The sequence below is a fragment of the Paralichthys olivaceus genome, chromosome 6 (assembly GCF_024713975.1).
Source record: "Paralichthys olivaceus isolate ysfri-2021 chromosome 6, ASM2471397v2, whole genome shotgun sequence".
NCBI lineage: Eukaryota > Metazoa > Chordata > Actinopteri > Pleuronectiformes > Paralichthyidae > Paralichthys > Paralichthys olivaceus.
In genome coordinates, this window is record NC_091098.1 from 10,840,766 (window position 1) to 10,862,557 (window position 21,792).

Here is a 21,792-nt window from a genome sequence, read left to right on the forward strand (position 1 = left end):
TTTAAAGGATTAAGAGTGATGAATGACCCGGGATTAAAGAGGAGAAGATTCAACTTTAGCTCGCTCCAAGTTCATCAGCATCAGGTGCAACCTGTGCTCACTGGAGAGGAACCGAGGAGAGAGTAAGAGTTTCCCTCTTTTTTGGGGGATAAAAACTTTGAACCCATTTGTAAAAACTCAGCCACAAAAGGTAGTTTCTGTTTTCTGTGGGAGGGTTTGTTGTACTTTAATGAAGAATGCAACCTACATATATATCTGGGTAGGTGGAATAGGCACTTTGAAGTTCTGATGATTTGAGTGGACTCTCAATTGTGAATGTGACTGGCGACTTGTTCAGGGGGTTCCCTGCCTCTTGCCACAATGTCAGCAGGGATCGGCTCCCCCCACTACCCTCAAAGGATAAGCTATATCAATGATGGATGGATGGTTGATTTGAGGAATTAATCGTTATAAAGGAACTAAATAGTACGTTTGGCACGTATTCTGCAGCAGAGGTGGATGTACAGTTTGTAAAGGAGAGAGTGAGGAAAACAAGAGATCACGACAGTCAGAGTGTGGGTGACTGATGAGAGAAGTTCCGTTTAGGCAAAAGTATAATTACCTGATATCTCAGCTCCCATCTCTCACCCTCCCCTCTCTTTCTGTCTGCTCTGTCTCGTACCTTCCTACTCATGGTAATAACCTCTCCGTCTGTTTTTTCTCTCATGCTTGTTAATTATACCTTTCTTGTATCTCTTTCACCACCAGCTAGCAACACCCCCACCCCTCTCTCTGACTGCTCTCTCTGCCCCATCGCCAGCAGTGAAAGACGACCGGCCATCAGTGTGTGTGTGTGTGTGTGTGTGTGTGTGTGTAGACTGATATATGATGATATGAAGATTCAGAAACAGAGGCCCTCATTGTGAGGTGCAGGAATCAGACAGCACATCCACCTGACATTCCACAGAGACTCATGGTGGAAACATCAACTTGACCCATATAAGCTGCTCAGGGATGCATTTACCCACATTCACAAGAAGTGTTATTTTACATAAATAATAATCCAAAACAGAGTTTACACCACGGTAATACATCTTCTTACTTGAAGCGAGAGAAAGCTGAAAGTGTGTGTGTGTGTGTGTGTGTGTGTGTGTGTGTGTGTCCAGGTGCCTGAAAAGGGTTAGAGTGACTAAATGTTTCCAGTGGAAGAATTTAACCTCTGAACTAAAAAGCAAAGTGATTTTCATTCATCAGTATGAAACTGGACACAAACTCACATACACACAAATACTGTCACAAGCAAACACACTAATAAGCACATATGGGAGTTCCACACACACACCTACACCCACTTATTGGTTGCCATGATGATTCATGAGAACATGGTGTATGATCATTTCCCTAAAGGCCACACTCTGAACTCTGACCCCTCCAGTGGCAAAAAGTAGTTTAGCTCACCCTCAGAGAGATCACATCCGTATAGCTGTCTGACTTTCCTTCTTCCTTCACCTCAGTGTCTCCCATCCGTCCCTCCTCACCCTCCAGTCACCTTTACACTTTGCCTTCTCTAACTCTCTTCTAGAGTCTTTATCTTACCCAGCCACTCCACCCATACAGAGAGGATGCATACCAAACAGAATTATGAGCTCCTGGAATGTTTTTCACCTTGTCTTCCAGAAATTTATGGCCACTTATTTCCAAAAAGCTAACATATCATTTCCTGAATCTGCATGTTTTATTTTGATGGATGCTGCAGGTGGATGCTGGGGTGCTGGTGGGGCTGAAACCAGAAGGCTGTGTCTCTGAGGCATTGACAGGCAAAGGGAGGGACGGAAAATATCCATGAATCCATCTATTATCTATACAGCTTATCCTTTATTGAATGGGGCTGGAGCCAATACCGGCTGACATTGGGCAAGAGGATGGGAAATAGAAGGCTGTGTATGAGAGATGGTTGTGGAGAGGGAGACAAATCATATGTAGACCAGCCAGCTTCAGTTATCTGCCTGAATTAGCTTGCACGCATCACAGTCCACTAGTAATTTGTTCATCTAAATTTGTATTCTGATACTGGACATTAGTTGTAGGGAAACATGTTTTAGGTTGGATGGGAAAACATTTGAGCCATTTCCAGGCATGAACTCCAGAGAATGTCAGCAGAACTGGGTCTGGACTTTCTCTGCAGTTTGCCTTTCACATATGACGTCACAGCAGGAGATTCTTCACTCAGACACGTTCATGTTATTGTTATGATTGTTGTTACACGAATTGTTCGGTTGAGGGGTGGTGCAGCGGGCAGAAACTTGATGTAACATATTACATAGACAATAGTCTTTTTGTTTACAGCATATCAAGACTGGTGTCTGCCCTTAAAGCTCTCTTGACATGTTTTACGTTTTGGCTTCTTTTTTTAATCCTGAGATATTTGTGTTCTTTGTTTTTGCATCTGTCACATGTTTGAAATCATCATCTCCATCAATACACTGAAACATTTACAGTGAATCCTCAAGAGGATCTCCTGCTGCGTTTTCCCATGGGCTAAATCTGGAGTTTTGAAGATTTTGGTTTATCATTAAAATAAAGTCATCAGATCCAAATATAAACATTAGCATAAAAATGTTAATTGTGCATTCATTATTAGCAATGTGTCTTATAAATTGCCACTTTAAACAGTTTTTAAAATTGAAACAAAAATTCTGGTTATAAAAACGTGACTTTGTGAACACACACAAAAAAGACAATCAAAATATGTCCTTTCTTTCCTTCTGTTCCCCTCCTTTATCCTTCAATCTGTTTCTGCTCCTCACAGCTAATCAAGTAATTTGTCCGCTGGCTGTCATTATCCACTATTATACAGACTAGTCCCAATCCCTCTTGGTTATTGCTTTTCTTTTCCTTATCAGTTGAAGCCTAATAGTGAGTGTAAATACACAAACTAGCAGCCAAGCAGCGCCTCATAATCTCCAATAACCATTAACAGCTGAAACAGGCTTAGCTGCAGTTATTAGGGAGGAAAAGAAGAAAGGGGGGTGAAATAAGGAAAAGGAAGGACAGAAAGAAAGCTCAAAAAACTGCTGACATTCCTTCTTTTCTCTCACTCTCCTCTTTTATCCCCCTTCTTCCCCTGTGTCCTTTTCCTCCCATCCTAAACCTCATCCATATGTCTTCAGCAGGCCTGAAGGACCCTTAATGAAATATAGACTGGATAAATAATCAGATCTGCCCACAATTACACTGAAAAAGTCCCAAAATACACAAATTCCCACCTACACATGCTCACACGCATATCTTTGTTTTCCCATCGCTGGACATATGATTAGGTTACAGGCAGACATGCAAGTGCCAACACGTGCACACTCTCATGCACTCGATATACACTCATTCTAACACTTTCTCAGATGACTGCATCACTGTCAGCACCTACTCTAATTCAGCACTCAGATGTTGAAAGTAAATGTCATTTGTTTGTAGTAGGAAAATATTTCCACTTATTTTTTCCCTTTTTTTTAATACGTCTGAATTGTATTTTACAGTTTTTATTGAGATTATAAACAGTAGACATCTGTGCACTATTTCATTAAATCATGTTATATGAAAAGACTGATATGTCCGAGCTGGCAGAATGAGAGGATGAGATGCGCCAGTGTGTGCAGAGTGTGTGAACGTGTTTTCATGGTGTGAAGTGATGACTGTGTTGAAAGCTCTGCATATTGTATGAAGATCGGTCCACTTTTAGCCAAGTGGGGGCGTGAAAAATAGCCAAGCCTGCTACTTAACACTAATGGACTCATCCATTACAATCTTGTGAAAACACAGTGTAAGTGTCTAACATTAGCATTGGTGTGTGTTTGTGTGTCCAGAAAGTGATTGTCAAAATGATGGATGAATGTTTTCATATGTGTGTGCATGCCTGTACACCTGTATTGTGCGTGTGAGTATGATCACAATTATTCCATTGTTTCCCCTGTTAATAAACCAGACAAAGTACAGGCGGTCACATTAGCACAACAGCAATTCAGAATCCTGCTGCAAACGTATATAACAGAACATTGCTTTAAAAAATATATACATAGTGCAGAAATATCGAATACAAGTTAAATAAATAAAATAAAACCAGTTAGACTGAATTTATAATCCAAAAGAAAAAGATAAACCTCTCCAGCCTCTGTGAAACACTAACAATCTGACTCCTTCTGCTTGAATTTTCCAGAATTCAGAGTATAATTCGCAAAGGCACACACACAGACCACAAATGAGCACAATGCCAAAGTGTCTCAGCCACAAACCTGCACACATGTGAGATCAGAGAGCAAACTGGGTGTGGTGTACAAAGCAGGCCACATTTGCATTTTGTCTCGTCTCTTCCTCGAGCCCGCACGAACCAACAATCTCCTGTAATCATCTCCAGAAAGTTTGGTTTGTGACTGACACAGCAGATGAGAAAGATTTCAGAAGCATTGGAGCGTTTGTGTCTTAGAAACACATCAGAACCAACAGGCAATAACATGTTCAGTGCAACAACTCTCAGTAAACCCTCACTAGCATTGTAGTGACTTCATCTTTGTGAGTTAAAACTGGCAGGTTCTCATACAACCAGCATGCAACTGTCAAAAGTATGACTGTCTGACTTGAAGGATACACATTTTAGTCGACTAGAAAATGTTCAAACAGCCACTGCACAGCACAACACTCATGTTTTCTTTTCTTGAAATACCCTTACATGACAGCCACCCCCCCTGAGGACCAGAGACTGTATTTAAACTTGGACGACCAATCCACACTTCCTCCAATTATCCAACTAACCTCCATCTTGTGCATTTGGGGGATGGAGCTGCAGTATCGAGGTCCCGTCGATAAATGTGCTCAAACAATCACAAGTGCGTCTCAGCTGTCAATCACAAAGTTTTTATAGCATTAAATAACCTTTCAGAAAAATGTATTTAATGAGTATTCAGTCTTTAATTTTGTCCATGTCCCATCCACTAACATGGAGTTGGGATTTGTTAGCTGTGCACCACCAGGTGGCGATTGTGACACTCTCTCACACTCATCATCCATCTTTACATACAGTTTATGCTGAGGACAGTGACTTGGCATCCATTACAGAATAGTAATAGTACTGAGAGCTGTATCAGAAAATGTAAATCAACCCGTATCTGGTGGATTCTTTCAACAAATTGTACAAAGTGTTTGGAAAAAAATCATTTTAAAAAGAGTATTGCATTTTTGTAACAAATATTTCCACACTTGAAACACACGGACATTTTTAAAACAAAGCATTGGAATTTGCAGATCAAATGTGACCCAGCTTAAAAGATAGTGTTGGAAACAAATTCCAACATTCAGCAAGTGCTGAGTGTTTCCCTGTGGAGCTTCTCTGACATGAGTTGACAGTAAGCTGACAACTGCATGCTGGCTGAAATCCAATACCTGTTACATGTGTTTATGGGCGTGCCAGAAGAATGAATTCTTAATTATTTGGGGTAAATGAAGGTCGATACAGATTCAGAAAGAAAAACAGTAAAGGGTTGTGGAAGGAAGAAGAAGAACTGACCTTTGAGACAAGAGGAGATAATGATATCCAGCTGCCCACCACAATTTCATTTGCTTTCATGACAGTTGAATGATGCTGTATCAAATGCATTTAAACACACAGTTTAATGAGGAAAATAAACTTGATTAAAATACTCCCTTTCAGATCTTTTGCTCTCTTGCTCCTATGTGTGATCACTGTTCATGCCTGACTGTTGTGTGGTACCTTTGCCCCCCCCCCCCCTGGCCTGGGTCAGCACTCAGAAGTACAGCCCTGTTTTGTCTGAGCCTGTGACCTCTCACCTTCAGTCTGGGGTCGTGGCCATCAGGAGCAGCGGCAGACGAACACCAGTGTGGTTGTAAGCTGCTTCAAAAAACCCAGAATCCCAGTGGTAGAGCTGTTTCTTTTTCATTCATTAGTCTTTCCCAAAGGGCGGTATGGGACCTCAAGGGGCTTCACAGGGTCAGGAGGGTCCCTGTCAAAATAAAGAATAGTATATTATCACTGTTAGTTTGTTAATGAGAAGGTAACAGAGCCAGACTACTACAACAACTTTTTTAGAGGAATATTAATCTGTGGACTCTGTCGCCATCTGATGGCCGAACAGTGCAAACAAGATGATTGAAGTTAGAAGAAATCATGGAGCTTGTAGAAACAGGGAAAGAAAAACTAAGTACGATGTTATATTAACATTTTGTGACCTTGATGATATCCAATGCATAAGACCCAGAATAAAGTGGAACCAGGGACTGCTGTACCAAAATACAGATTTAATATACAATGCATGAAATAATAGGCTTATCTCTCTTCAACTAGATGGCTGTAATGAGGTTAGGTGACAGAGCACAACAAACACAAAAACGTAGTTGTGAATTAAATAAACAAACCCCCAAAATGAAACAGTGTGGGGTAAGACTGGAAGGCGTAGGTAAAAAAGATGAAATGGTCACAAATTATGAATAAACCACCACTACTCATAAAACAATTCAAAACGGTTCTGCAACACTGATGGTTGTTCATATGCACAGCAAGCTATGGTGACTTAAACCTCACACTAGAACACACAAGATGGCTTCTCTACCACTCAGACTTAAACACAGCAGAAAGACCCTCATGAAAATAAAACAGAAAAAAATACCATTTCATAGATGAGTTAAAGTCACAGTAGAATTTAATAAGTATAGAAAAACTAAAGACACAGAAGCAAATTAATAAACAAAAACACTTTTAATTCAAAAACATTTGTAATGTTAAAAATAAATATACCTTGCAGAATTGGGACAGTCCTTTTTGGAGACATGCAGGAGACTGGAATCTACATTTATAAATATTCATGTTAATATGACATTAAAAGGAGGACTTTATAATATATATGTGCATATATATATATATATATATATATATATATATATATATATATATATATATATATATGTATATGTAAAACAGGCAGTGTGATTAAAATGACACCATGGCTTTGGTGTGTGAAGCTTTGATTTGAATAAATTAATGAATGATGTTTGTGATGCCAATATATAAATTATGAACATATTAATATGGTGTCTGTCTTTATGATACGATGGCGGGGCCAAAAGGGAAAGTCGAAACAAAATTGGGAGAGGGTTGTGATGTGAATGTGCTTGTGTTACTTGGTTTGTGACTGTGCCATAGACTGTATATAAAGACTGTGCTCATGTTACTAGGGGCAACATGTAACACGTAAAATAGGGACAACATTTTATTCAACTTTATTTTAAATTAACTTTTCCTCAGTCATGGGCCTCAGGCGGTTTCCTTTTTTTTTAAGATGGTGTCGCCTGCTTTAGAAAATACCTTTTCACGGGGCACAGATGAAGCTGGGGTGCAGACAGGGGGAAATCTCCTCTTTCGTGCTGGTTCCATCGCAGAAAGAAGCTCGAACAGATTGCAAACCAACGCGCAGTAAAGTCTGAGGTCCACAAAATGTGTGTGTGTGGGGGGGGGGGGTTCATTGCCTTTCGCCCATAGACTGAAAATAAAGATAAAGATAAAGATAAAGGTAAAGATAAAGATAAAGGATTCGCTGATAAAGGATATTTCGAATCGCACGCCAAACCCGCGAACCAGTTCCTGATTCAGTCACGTGGTACGGCCGCCTCGCGAGGCTTCGAACGTCACCACATACGTCGTCACCACATACGTCATCACCACATACGTCATCAACACAAGCCTCAATACTAGGGCTGGGCGATACTAGGAATTTTGGTATCGGCGATCCGCTACCAAGTAAATACAGTGCTAGTATCGCCGATACCGATACCTTCTACTTGAAAAGTCCTGATTAATGATGTCAACAACACAACAATAATACTAACAGTAATAGAGCAACAAAGTCAGTTGTGCAAAATAAGTAAACAAAAGCAACAATGTAATGACAAACATGAACAGGGTCCACACTGCGCCTCTCTCTCCACCATCACAGGCTGCTCTCTCACTCAGTGCTCCGACTCTCCGCTCTGCCGCAGAGCAGGGGGGGGCAAGTGTTTCTGAGAGAGAGAGAGAGGTGAGTTGTTGCACAGACAGACTTGGAGAGAAGCTCATGCTCTCTCGCATGAACTCTGGAGGAATTTCGAGGAATTTGCTGGATGTATAGATGGGAAACCGTTCAGATCGATACGCCCAGCCCTACTCGACACGCACAGCAAAATCTTGCTGGATTATTTAGTCGACACACGCTTCAGAGCCTCGACACGTAATGACGCATCAGTAGTGATGACTCCTCTGTACACGTGTAGTAAGTGCATCACTACACCATCACTACCAGAGCGTGTCTCATTCATTAATGACGTAGCATTGATATTGCGACACCTTCCTCTGAGTACATGTTTTCTAAGCTAATCTAACTGCTTGCTAGGTGGCTAACATCAACTCACGTTACAGCCTCGGATAAGATCACAGAGTGGATTGAAAACCTTTATTTACAACATTGTTTTAGCACTGCACTATAAAGTGTTTATATTCTATTCTTTGTTTTCCAGCCTAATTAAATGTTAATTAACCTGTCTGAAATAATATGTAAAATATAAATAAGTATTGTAAACACAGCAACAAGGTGCTTTATGCGTTCGAAATGTAAAATTAAGGGCAAACTATAGGAGACAGGTTAAACTCAAACAATTTAAAAGTAAGATGAGCAAAGATAAAGCAGATTAAATACAATGTAATGAACTGAAAATAGTTAAAGGTAAAATGAAATATTTTCAGGCAGTGACAGAAAAAACCTTGTCTCCTCAGGACTGGGGATGAATGGTGAGTAGTGCCTTCCCTGAGGACCTCAGGTAGAGACGCGGCACATATTGTGTTAAAAGATCTCAAATGTACTTAGGTTCAAATCCAGAATGGAACCTTTAAAGCCAGCAATACAATCTTAAAATCAATTCTACAATTTACTGGAAGCCAATGAATAAAAGGTAAAATCGCTGTAATATGCTCATTTAGTAGATTTTGATGTGGTTATAAAAGTCGTGATACTGGATTTACTTTAATGCAGACTCTCACATGCAAAGCAGTGTTGCTGTTTCAGACCTATGTCTCTTTCACAGACCGACAGTGAATGTGGATCTCCCCTGCACTCTGCACATCGATGGGCCAAGCAAGGAAAACAGCACAGAGAAAAACATTGAAGTAAATCAGATCTACAGAGGCCGCTGCTCGGTTGATTGACCGTTGGGCTTTGTGTGCCAGCATCAGAGGGGACAGCCAACACCTCCACCGACAGCATGAGTGACTTAACAGACTTTGTCAGGGGCCAAATTGTTGGTGCCCAGCTGGCAGGTCTGTCTGTGAGTGAAACTGCACAGCTCTGTGACGTGTCAGGAAGAACTGTCCTCAAAGTCATGAGTGTCTACAATATGCACGGACATACTGCATCAGCAAAGAAGAACAGCAAGCGCAAGCCTAAAAGGAAAGCTGGAGTTGATAGAGGAGCTCCCATCAGGAAACCAACGTCTGACTCGAAGATGGACTCACAGAACCCTGAGGACGAGACTGAGACACCTGAATCCCAGAAGAAAGACAAGGAATAATGTGACTGGGTTTCAGACTTTCATGTATATTTAGACTGGTTGACGTTTGCATTAAGCCACAGCATGCCTTGATTTAAAACACAATTTTTGCTTACTTTATACATAAGTTATTTGTTTATTTCTATTGTAAGGCTTGAATATTAGCCTGTTCTGTCAGCCTCAGTACCTTTCCAGGCTTTGTCCAAGTGTCTGTGATTGTGTTTTAATACTGTGCAATAATTTCAATAATAGATAAAAACGTGTTCTCCTTTCTGCCTGTCTCTTCTGTCCTTCTATTACTGCTCTGGCCTGAGGATGCACTTTTTGTCATGACCATTAGATGTGACGGCAGATAAAGAATGGTGACTTTTGATTGTCACAGAGACACCCTCCAGAGTTGTAGTTTCCTCATTTTCCATTGGTCTCCCTTAGAGATGAATCAATAATAAATAATCGATAATGGTCAAATAAAACAAGGTTCCCCACAATAGAGCCGGGGGCCAAGCTAATGCCAGTTAGTCTCAGGTTGGTGATTCATTTATAATTAAAATATTTCTTTAAATGTTTTTATGGCAAAATTGTTGTTTTGTGTTTTTCATGTAGGCCTATAAGCTACTATGTAACCTTCAAAAGTAAAGAAGTTTGCATAAGTCTAATGCAATTTTTCCTGCTCATATGCAAAATAAATCAAAAAATGTAGTGGAGCAGATGACACAAAACTTTTATTCTGAAGGTGTAATACCGGATGTGTCGGTTGTCATTCTTCCTGTAGAAACAAACTTAGGTCGGTGATAAACAGCAGCAGTGGACAGACCATAGACACTGATCCTCTGTTCTGATCGTCACACAACATGTGAGTTTAATGTGTCAGTACGTAGCTTTAACATGATAACACACTTGTTGTCGACGGGAGCTAATATATTAGCTTGTAGCCTGGCTAGCTTAAATAATAGCATCGAAAACGCTGCTGCTCTCGAGCTGAGCACATAAACATCATCCCTGTCGTTAGTTAGCTTATTAATGAGTGTGTGCTAAAAAGCTTTGTGCTTTACTATATAATTCATTACTATATATGTAGTACATGCTGGCTGTTGAATGAGTTGATACTTAATTCCGTGTTTTAAACATTTATAAAAATAATTATGTTTACTGTTATTATTGTTTATTTTTATATGAATTACTATTGTTAGTATTATTATTATATACTGTATTAAACATTGTTATTATTTGCTATATCTTATTATCCCATTTTCATCTTTTTATGGATCAGTGATGACACCGTCCACCTCAGCCCCTAATCTATGGATCTTCCTCAAACCCTGGATCTAACTGTTCAAAATAACGGAAACAACACATGACAGAGGACTTTGATGAATTCAAGCAGCAGCTGCAGAGCCTGCAGCGTGTCTGTCCTTTGACTTAGCCTGTTGCTTCCATGAAATACACTCAACACTTTCACAGGGGTGTTCAAAGAAACATGAGTGACTTAACAGAGTTTGAAAGGTGCCAAATAGTTGCTGCAAGACTTTCCGGCGCATCTGTCACAAAAACTGCACAGCTGTTCAATGTGGCGCGGGGAACGGTCTCCAGAGTCATGACAGTGTACGTCAAACATGGACGAACAACATCGGCAAAGAAGAACAGCGGGCGCAAGTCAAAGCTCACAGAAAAGGACAGACAAACGCTTCTCAGGATAGTGGATGAACACCCTGATTATACGGCCTCAAAAATAACTTCAGAGTTGAACACACACCTCTCTCATGCCGTCTCAGTGAAAACTATAAGGCGTGAGCTTCACAAAGCTGGTATTTTTAGAGGAGCAACCAATCGGAGGCCAGAGACTGATGCACAGAATCCAGATGGAAACAACACTAAACCTGAAATTGAAAAAGATTGTGACACACAGAAACCGAATGAAGAGAGGACAAGACCTGAAATGCAACCAAATGTCAAAGAGTGTGGCGTACAGGAGCCTGTGGGACAGGTACAGACAATATCTGAACCCCAGGCTGGTGTTGAAGAGTACAACAGGAAAATCAGGAAAGAGGATACAATCTGAAACCCAGGAGTACAGCGCACAAAAGCCTGGTGAAGGGAGCACATGACCTAAACCCCACATCAGTGAATAAGATCACAACTCTCTTAAGTATGATTGAGAGGACAGAGGACCTGAGCCTCAGACCAATGAAAAGGACTAACACAATCTGATGTGTTGTATTTCAGCCTTTCTAATACATGTAGCATCTTGTTAAGGGAAGACCACAGAATGCCAGTGTCACCAACTATCAATCATGCTCATGGCTGTTTAAGAACATGTCAGATTGTAAATTATTTTATTTATTTTTGAATGAATGCATCATAGTGCAATACTAGGGCTTTTTATAGGCCCCGTGAGCCGGCCTTACCCAAGACTGATTCAGGAACTGGTTCGCTGGTTTGGCATACAGAATGTCCTGTCAATGAAAAATGGGATAATGCAGATATGGCACTTTGTCTACGTGTATGGAATGTAAAATATCATAAATTGAGGCATTTGACAAATTTACCTGCATGCACAGAATGCACTCTTTGCTTCCGATGCACAGAATGATAACTGATGACCCCACCATAATATGTTGAATCAGAAATCCCTACATCCATACCTAGCTACCTATGGTCTGCTGCATGTACCGTTTGTAGGACCTGTAGTAGAGAGGAGAGTGGGACACAAAGCGCGGGTTATCAATGATTGTTATGCATATTTAAAAACATTACACCAGAAAAGTTTAAAGGTTGTCGGTACTTTGTTTTGTTTAAGTGGAGATATGCTCTGTTCTCTCTGGACAGGTTGAATGTGGCTTTAGCAGTGAGTGAGAGTCCTAGAAAAGTTTCACCATGTGTTTTTCTTCTATGTGCATTATTCAGAGTAGACTACTTTATACTGCTACGCCACACACAGCAAATGAATAAATAATTGGTCATTGTTGCCAAACACCCAGTGCAGTCATTCTCAAGAATATGTCTTTCAAAGTGTGAATACTTACATGTAGCTTTGATTGATTGGAGTCTAACTTTAACACAACATGGTGTTAATGAACTGCAGTTCATTAACACCATGTTGTGTTCCTGTTGAAAAGATTATTTGTGAGTCTGTTAGCAATCCAGAAAACAAAACACGACAGACAACATTCTATAAATGGCTCTGTTGTGAATGGAGGAACAGACAGACTTCTTCCATCACATATGTGATTGTGGTCTTAATAATGTTTCTAAGTCAATGGTTTATTTAAAAGAAGGTAGACGGTATATAAGAAACCCCCTCAATATAACACATTGCAGTTCAATGCTTCTACAGCCTCCAGAAATACCAAAAGGTTGAATGAACGTCTGTGTAAAACTGCTAACAAAATGCTACTGTATATAAATGATTACAAGATAGACTAAAACAATTTGAGTTGGGTGTATTCAAAATAATGAAATAATTGTGGGGGATATAGTAGTTTTATCACATAATACATTAATTACAGACTCTTAAGCAAATCACATTTCTTCTCTTCGTTTTTAATCAGCAAGAGAAGAAACTACACATATACAGGGAGAGAAAAAGACAAAATACATAATGTAATGGGTTTTAATAACCTTTTTGTTGTTTATATATATCGATATATATATATAGATAATGAGAATAACATCTTTGAATTTGTATTTGTGGATAAAAAATGCACTATATGGATTCATTTCATCTTCCTATATCTCCTGCGCATGCGCTCGAAGTAATGACGCAACGGTGGTGTACCCGGAAGTAGAGTTGCAATTGTAAACACAGCCGTGAAAGCTGTGTTGCTACTCTTTACAAGATGGTGTACGTGTCCAACGGTGAGAGGTTTATCCTGTTTTCAACTGTTTTCTCTCCGTAATTACTAGTTTGTTGATTCCTCATATATATTCGAACAGTTTCTGTGAAAACAAACGACTCCGACAGGAAGTTATGGAAACAGAGCGATGTTATTTAGCAAAGTAGCCTGTTAGCTAGGCTAGCCGAGCTGGATCTGCGTAGATTTCTATGAGCGGATATTCATAGTGTTTCCTCTAGAGATGATTTCACTGTCAAGTGCCTGAGTTTTTTCGCTGGGCTGTGTTGAACATGAGGTTGTGTTAACTTGATGTATTTTGTGCTGTCTGTCTCATTTTTAAGCCCAGATTAGCTGTTAGCCTGTGTCTCTTGGGTGCTAGTGAGGGAGTACAATAGGTTGATTTGTAAACTAGAAGGGTCGTGCGTTTGGTTTTACGTAATAACAAACTGTCCCTCTCTCAGGCCAGGTCCTGGACAGCAGGCTCCAGTCACCGTGGAGACTCTCTCTACTGGTCGATCTCTTCTGGGGAGCAGTAGATTTTATCGGCCTGTTGTAAGTCAGTCACACAAACACTGGACTAACTGAACCAAAAAGTGATGTTTAAACCAATGTGATCTACACGGAATCAAGTGTTAGAACGTAACAAGCATACACACAATGCAATAAGTGCTTCTGATTTGTTTAATTTAGCAGTCTCATGAAGATTTCCATCTCTTTTTTAAGAGACACGTGACACTCACAACCAGCAAATATTATAAGATTCTTGAAAAACATCAGATAGCATAGATTAGATGTCAAGGGGAATGTAAGACTACAGGTGTTGGACAATGCAGCTGGTTCCTTTTAAAAAGTGCTTAAAACCTCTCTGTTCTTTTCTGCCATCATTAGTGTGAGCGAAGGCATATGTAATGAGGTAAATAGTTTTTTCTGATGCTGTAACTGAACACAACAGTGTTAATACTGTGGAATACTGAGATTTACTAGACTTTCTATAAAGTCACATTGGTAGCTCTGCTAGACAGCGGTGCTTTGAGTTAAATTACATGCTGATGATTAGCAGGTATAATGTTTATTATTCACCAACTCAATGTAGTGCATGATAACACGTACCAATTAGATAGATCCTAAGGCTTATAAGAATGTAATTTTTTCAGTAGGTGTCATGTCATTAACCAAAGAACTGTACTGTCCCTCTGTTACCACCACTCTGATCATCCTCTTCGATCTCTACCAGTTTTAGGACATTGGTTCACCCGGACTTGACAAAGGATGGAAAGCCTGGTTCGTCACAATACAGTGATGGCAGAGGGTAGGTTCCGGTGGCACAGTTATTCCTCTATTGACACATACATGGTAAAGAGGAGGTGCCCCTCTGTCCTGAACAATGGACGTGACAAAATCCAATGGTGGGATGATGAGTAAAGGGATTTTTGCAAGTAGCTGCATGCTGTGGAGCGCATATATGAAACCTATATATAAAAATTGCTTATAATGCAGGGAGAGTCCTGACCTGAGATCTTCAAAGTTAAACTATTATCTTGTGCACAACCCACTACTTCAAATTACTCCTAACTGCATAATAGTGAGTTGAATGCAGTGTTTCTCATTCATATTATCTATCCCACTGCACAGACCCAGTGTCATAGGTCTGATATAAGCAAGATAATGACAAAAACAGCTATAAAGGATTCATACAATTTCTAAATTTTATGGCCTCATTTTAAACCATTGTTCTCGTTTCTGTGTTGCAGTCCCCCTGGTCCCCCTGGAGGCAGGAGGAGAATGGGAAGAATAAACCATGGTGCAGGTCCCAGTGCTCCGCCAATGGGTGGAGGAGGATGAGGAAGGTGAGTAATAGTTTTTCTGTATTAAAAGATCCTCCTGGGATACAGAGCTCCTAACTTGTATGGCTGGAGCCTGACTCAGTAAATCTTCTTTCAAACATACATTGATCTCCAGCCATTGTGCTGAACCTTTCCGGAGATGCTGAACTTGAGAACCCATATGTCTGAGTCAGTAGCTGTGTGTGCCCATCTGAGAATACAGCATTACAATGTGATTTTTTGAGGGGTTTCTGACAAAAAAACATGTGATTTCTGCAGTGACATGTATACATCATATCCTGCCTCATGCATCCTCAATCCAGTTGCCACCTCCTGGCTTTGTTTTCTGGTGGTTTGTTAACCCCTCTGATGCCCACAATCTCCTGCTGTGTTCATCATATGTGAAAGACAAACTCAAAACTCTGAAAAGATTACAGGTGTAGTCTAGTAATAAATTCAAAAACTGTTGTGAATAATGTTAACACTTATCAGTTGCTCCTTAATTGATCAACATATATTTTGACAAAATGTATAAATATCATTGCCTCTCTCTCTCTCTCTCTAGGTAAATGCCTACACATCCAGTGTAGGCGTGGGGCTTGGCCTGTCCGTTTGCTGAGGACCTGAAGAAAGATGGTGACGTTACGGTGCTGAAGCCCCTCTTCATCAGCTGCCACTGCCACAGGCAGTTTCTTGACACCTTTCTGGGAATTCCTATTCATAGGGGCCAGAATGGCTGATACAGCAGCTAGCCACATCCCTCCCCCCATTTTCACCTGCATCTACCCTTCCCCTGTAGTCTCTCAGAAATGAGTATCACTGAAATCTCAGTTAGGGTAATCCCCTTAGTCCTTGTTTTGTAACCTTCTGTTTAAATAAAAAATGTGCAGTTATAAGATGCTGCTATTGAGTTGTTCTTATTCCATTACTGAAAAACTTGATAATCAGCCAGCTTGACTCAAGACAACGCTTGACAAAATGAGATGGCAAACTTTTGACTATATATTTGATTGTAAGTAATGTGAGGTTTTTATACAATATTAATTCTAAGTAGGTGATTTGGTGACTGCAAAATAAAGTGGATAATAGCAGAGCGACTAATTGTATTTGTTATTTTTTTAACTCAACTGCAACAGTTAGATAATGCATGTTAGACCTAAAAGCACTGAGTTGCTGTGAGGGTTTTTGAAGAGAGGTTTGGGCTGTATCAGAGACAACAATGTGTTTAAATTCCATTATCTGTATTACCCCCCCTACAAGCTTCAAGCTGATAATAGGCGAGAGCCAGGATACACCCTGGACTGGTTGACTAGAGTCTCACAGAGACAAACAACCATTCACACTCACATTCACACAGACAGTTTAGAATCTCCAATTAACCTGACCCAAATCTGCATGCATTTGGACTGACACCTTTCTGACTGGAACCTACACAGACACAGGGACAACATACAAACCCCACACAGAAAGACAGCCGCCAGGCTGGGATTTGAACCTGCACCACTGTGCCGCCCTGTTAAAATTCAATATATGCATAATTCAAAGAAAGGTAGAGTTGTTGGACAATTATTGTGTAACCAACTATCACAGGTTTATTAACACAGCTCTGAGTTTCCATAAACATGGGAGAATCAGTTATATTTACAGAATTGTAAAAAGTGAGCACACTCATATTATAGACTTTTCAAACATTCAAGACAATAGCAACCTCTGGGGTTTTAGAGCAAGAAGAGAAAAGATAGTTCTGGTGTTATCAGAAAAATGACACTTACCCATTATTCACAGGGCTGTTACATTGACTTTAACTTGAGCACCTCTGGTCTGTTCAAGAGCTTTATCATGAGCTTGAGAATTTTATCATTTTGTGATAAAAGTCTTGATGTGTCAATTTGTGTCCTGGAGGAGTTTCTGAGTTTGATTTTGTTTCACCAGACGAAGGCAGCTCTTTCGCGGAGCATTCGCACACCAAAGCGCTGCCATTCCCTCTGGTGGATCCACATCTCCTGGGTGGTGTCCAAACACGCCAGCACTGCTCCCCCCTTCCACGATATCAGACGAGGGTCCATGTCCTACAAAACATGACATTAGAAGAGGCAGTGTATGCTATTATTGTCTCCCTCTCTCTAGGATGTATGTATAATATTGTGCAGCACTCATTAATTCACATCTTCTATTAAATATGGTAATAATAATACTGAGCACCATGATACTCAGCCAGGATTGCGGATCCCTATCTTAGACTGTACAATGAATTCCAGGTTACCTTTGGTCGAGTGATAACTTCCACATTGTCTACCAGCCTTCTGAAGGAGGGCGGCATCTTATTGATGATGCGGTGTAGCAGAAATTCCTGAGCTCCGTGAAACATGAGCCCACCTCCTACTACCAGGATGGAGCTGTACATCTTTCGCTTGGTTTCGTCTGAGGCTGTTGAATAAAAACAGTAGACTTAAAACAGGATGTCCTGAGCTGTGAGCAACATCTATCCTCCTTTATTATTGTACTTTATTGTAAATTTAATAAGTTGACAAGACGTAAGATATGATTACATTTTTTTATAGTATTATTCTACCACTTAGTCCTTTCCTCCCTTCACCATTCATCCACGCTTACCACAGCAGTCGATGCTATGCAGGATGGCTTTATCCAGGCCCAGTGCTTTGCTCTCAAACTGGTTCATGATCGCAGTCTTCCTGGAGAGGTGAGCGGACAGGGGCTCATCTACTTCTCCCGTCCCCATCATGCACTCTCCCTGGGTAGGCCCAAGCTCCATCTCCCCTTGCATCCCGGCTCCACTGCTGCCACTCCCGCAGCCCCTGGGCAAGTCAGAGAGCTCTCCGATCCCTCCTTGATTGCTCATCTCCCCATCCAAAGCTCCACCAGGTCTGGAGAGAGCTTTCCGGTCTGCAGCCGATTTGGAGGACTGTAGCAAAAAACAATGGAGGAGTAAGAAAAGAAGAATGAGAAACCAAGAGCATGTATCTAAAAAAATCGGTTTGAATTAAAAGAGTGAAATGTGTGTGTGCTACCTGGTCCTGTTTGCTCTGTGTGGCCAGCAGGTAGTGTTCATCATGAGGATCCTCCGAGTTGCCTTGGGAACGGTACTGGAGTGATGACATCTTTTGACCTACGATGCCAAATGTGGTTGGGTAGAAAAGTCCCATGGGTGCCTTACACACACAGACACACACACAAGAGACAAATAGAGCCATACATAAAGCGTAATTCCAGATCACAAAATAATGCACAGCATTCCAGCACTTAATTAACATCAGCATTGTTTTTCATTACTGTTTATACCTGTAATTTCTCATCTCCTAGTCGAACCTGGTACAGTAGAGCTGGGGCTTCTGGGAAACGTGTCTGGAATTCATGATCTTGTAGTCCTGAAATGTCCTGTTAACGGAAAGCAGAAGACAACTGCAGATTTCTCTCTTTTCACTAAACAAAGATAAACAGATCCTGCTTCCCAGACAAAAAAAAAACACACTTGGTTTAGATGGCAGAACGTCTCTTTCAGGTGTTGCAGTAGCTGACTGTCCAGTCTGCTGCCCAGCTGACAGTCCCTGTAGGGAAACCCCGCTCTCTGCAGGAGCCAGAAGAAAGTACGGGTCACGTCTGAGCCACCGTACGCTAAACTCAACCTGTGGAGTTCAACAGAGTGATGTAAAAAGTCACACTTAAAGCAATATATCAACACACATTTTTTAATATCAATAAACTACTGTTATCCAATGTATGTCACTGTTCCTGATTTCGTTAATAAAAGGGATCCATTGTCTTTCTAATGAAAACCTGGACAAATGTATGATTTCATGGAAATGGAGAATAACAAAAAATATAATATAAATAAAAAAGCAGCTCTCAGTCAGACCTGGAGTTCCGGTGAGACACTCCATCCTCTACACAACAGAGACTGGTGTTCTGGTCTCCTACATCCACGACACAAGCACTGCTTAACCCACTGCCGAATGTAGCACACACCGACTCCTGGTGCACAATGATTGCTATTAACATGCAAACACACAGACACAAAAAAGACATCGGATGCTTATGAGTAACAGTCTTTGTCCAATGTACCATACATGAACTCTGTGTGTGTGTGTGTGTGTGTGTGTACCTGAGAAGCCCATATTAAGCAGCAGCATGTTGACAACTTCCTTTATGTGCTGCCTGTTGTAGATGTCAGGGACCAATAGGATGCATCTGTAATACTAACAACCAATAAAAAAGCTCAGCGTTGATTTGAGAAGAAAAGTGTAAAGATAAAAAGAGTACAAATTAAGGAACTTTAACATGATCACAATGATCTAACTTTCAAATACCATGATACATATTAAAATGATGATAAGCCTTTCTATATCTGTCTTCTTTCATCATTTATTATATTCTTCTTTCAATGTGTTGCAAAGCTTTTGCCCCTCTCTGCCCCTGGAGAAAAGAGAAACGAGGAGGAAGAAGTTTCCCCTACCTTTAAATCTTTGAGGGGGATCTCAAGTTGCTTCTGAATGACATGACTCCAGATCGTCTCGAGGTCAGACAGGACGGCAGTCAGTGAGCCTCCAGGACCAGGGTGCACATTGAGCTGACCTCTGACTACAGGCCAGTGGATGTTGTAACAATCGGATGGATTCACATTGAGAGCCTGCATGAAGCCACGATGGTAAAGTGGAGAGAGAAAGAGAGAAAAAGCTGGATGAAGAAAATGTATAAAAGAAACAAAGGCTCTTGTCTTGTTCAATGTAAAGAATAATAAAACTAATTTAGAGACATGCACTGACCTCCTCTCCCACCAGATGAGGAGGATGGTGGGCTGTGTTGGTCCACTTCACTCTAGAGCTGTTGTCGAGTACCGCTGGACGGATCTGACAATTATACGCTCTGGCCTACACACACACACACACGCGCACACACACGCACACACAATAGTAATTTACATTTCTGTCATTTGTCTCCTCCGTTCTTTCCCCCATGAGATGGACTCGAACCACTTTGCTTGCGTAAATGTATTTGCACAAATCCTTTCTCTTCCTGTTGTTCTCCTTCATAATACACACACCTGTTCAGCAGACACTGGAGTCCTCCGCACGCCATTTGACATCTTCTTTGACCAGATGGCCTGGTCGACCATTTTAAGTCCATTCTGCCTCTGCTCTTTACTCTCTGGTTTCTGGTGGATGAATGAAAAATGACACGCATATGAAATTTATTTGAACAGCCGAGCAAAACACAGACTGAAAGAATTTATCGTTGTTGTATCTAGTCAAGAGTGACATACATTGAGACCATCTCTCAGCAGCCAGGCGTCTTCATATCTGGGCTGTCCACTTTGCTTGTGCCTGCGTGCTATCACATGTGGGATCATCACCGGAAGATTGTCTGTTGCCCGGCCAATACGGAGTGTCCTTGAACCAGGGTGGATGACGACTATAAAATTGCTTTGTATTTGCTGTAAAAGAGGAACATTTAAAAATGATCAGGAAAAAGCCTAACTTACACTTCTATATGTGATTATTAAACATTTTGTTTCAAAACCAAAGACACTGATGTGCTTCTCCAACTCTCGCTGCTCTTCTAGGAAAACCTTTAACTAAGACTTTGGAGCCTGGCTGCAGGTATTTGTTCCTGTTCAGCCACAGCATCTCTAAATTGACACAGAGGTTAGGACATAATACCGAACACACTGTGTTCCGGTGCAGCACAAAGGTGTGGGATGAGGCTGAGGTCAGGAATGTTAAATAGTATTATAGTACTATTGTTTGCCTTTAATTTTTCAATTTTAACTTGTAAAGCACCTTGTAACTGTGTTTTGAAGTTTATCTTCAGATAAAGTGTATCTAAATTATTATTAATAATAATAATTTTCGGTTTGGAACATATAAACCAATGACAAACAGAAGTGCTGAACATGAGGACTCAAAGCATCTGAACACATCACTTTGGGCATATTGCAGCTTGAAATGGGTTTTGGTGAAATGTTTGACATTTAGCTCAGTATAAAATAAAAACAAAGAACAATAATATTATCAACAACTAGTGCGTAAATGTAAAGTAACCAATGAGTCTCAGTAACGAAGACTTTACTGTAGAGGAGGCAAAGCCTGAGCATGTGAAAGCTATAAAGAGAATCGTAGCCTCATATGAAATCATGAGGGTAAACAGTGGAGTGACCTCCTGCAGGGGCTCCGAGATGACTGGAGGAGCGATCGGTCTTTTCACCCCGCGCTGCTGCTCCTTCTCTTTCTCCTTCTCTCGCTCCTTCTCTTTCTCCTTCCCGTTGTCCTGCTCCTTCTCGGCCTGAGTCATCTTCACCTTTACTTCACTCGTCTCAAGGATCCGAGTCTCTGTCTCTGGCGCCTGTAAAACTCCTCAGAGTCAACAACAGACACGAAGCTTCCGCTGGAGAGAAACGCTGCTCGCTCCGCCACTTCCGTGTTTGGTCACATGGTACAAAACAGCGATTTCTATTCGTCGACAGGTTGATTTCCGCTAAGCGTCCACAGCTTCTGATCTCTGATTCAAAAATGATGAAATAAAGTTGCGCAAACCAGGAATTATTATTAATTGTTTCTAATTCTTAT

The 21,792-nt window shown here is 40.8% G+C and overlaps 3 protein-coding genes and 1 long non-coding RNA gene across 4 annotated transcripts in view; 2 read left to right on the top strand and 2 right to left on the bottom strand.

The window, feature by feature from the left end:
- The window catches only part of LOC109630572 (uncharacterized), a 36,411-nt gene extending 30,485 nt beyond the window's left edge, over positions 1-5,926 (bottom strand). The window contains exon 1 of the mRNA XM_069527181.1: positions 5,815-5,926. The gene's annotated coding sequence lies outside the window, so the exon portion shown is untranslated. The remainder of the gene's footprint in view (positions 1-5,814) is intronic.
- A 4,366-nt stretch (positions 5,927-10,292) lies between these two features.
- LOC138410554 (uncharacterized) lies at positions 10,293-12,528 on the top strand. The gene is made up of 2 exons (XR_011243265.1): positions 10,293-10,408; positions 10,826-12,528. It is a non-coding gene; the product is annotated as an uncharacterized lncRNA (long non-coding RNA).
- Positions 12,529-13,270: 742 nt separating this feature from the next.
- On the top strand, positions 13,271-16,308 carry selenok (selenoprotein K). The gene is made up of 5 exons (XM_020088944.2): positions 13,271-13,410; positions 13,850-13,940; positions 14,623-14,697; positions 15,140-15,235; positions 15,777-16,308. Exons 1-5 carry the CDS (start codon positions 13,392-13,394, stop codon positions 15,778-15,780), a joined length of 285 nt encoding a protein of 94 aa, XP_019944503.1. The 5' UTR covers positions 13,271-13,391; the 3' UTR covers positions 15,781-16,308.
- A 472-nt stretch (positions 16,309-16,780) lies between these two features.
- actr8 (actin related protein 8) lies at positions 16,781-21,670 on the bottom strand. Its single transcript, XM_020088685.2, has 13 exons — positions 21,383-21,670; positions 20,490-20,660; positions 20,271-20,381; positions 19,993-20,097; positions 19,683-19,856; positions 19,332-19,425; positions 19,086-19,218; positions 18,702-18,855; positions 18,512-18,607; positions 18,241-18,381; positions 17,825-18,134; positions 17,475-17,638; positions 16,781-17,280 (listed from the first exon to the last, which is right to left on the bottom strand). Exons 1-13 carry the CDS (start codon positions 21,515-21,517, stop codon positions 17,137-17,139), a joined length of 1,932 nt encoding a protein of 643 aa, XP_019944244.2. The 5' UTR covers positions 21,518-21,670; the 3' UTR covers positions 16,781-17,136.
- Between the last annotated feature and the right edge of the window lie 122 nt (positions 21,671-21,792).

Coding starts and splice junctions, on each gene's coding strand:
- actr8 (XM_020088685.2), bottom strand. CDS start 21,517: ATGACTCAGGCCGAGAAGGAGCAGGACAACGGGAAGGAGAAAGAGAAG. Junction 18,856..19,085: donor GTGTCTCACCGGAACTCCAG/GTCTGACTGAGA, acceptor TGAACTCCACAG/GTTGAGTTTAGCGTACGGTG. Junction 18,608..18,701: donor CGTTCTGCCATCTAAACCAA/GTGTGTTTTTTT, acceptor TTCCGTTAACAG/GACATTTCAGGACTACAAGA.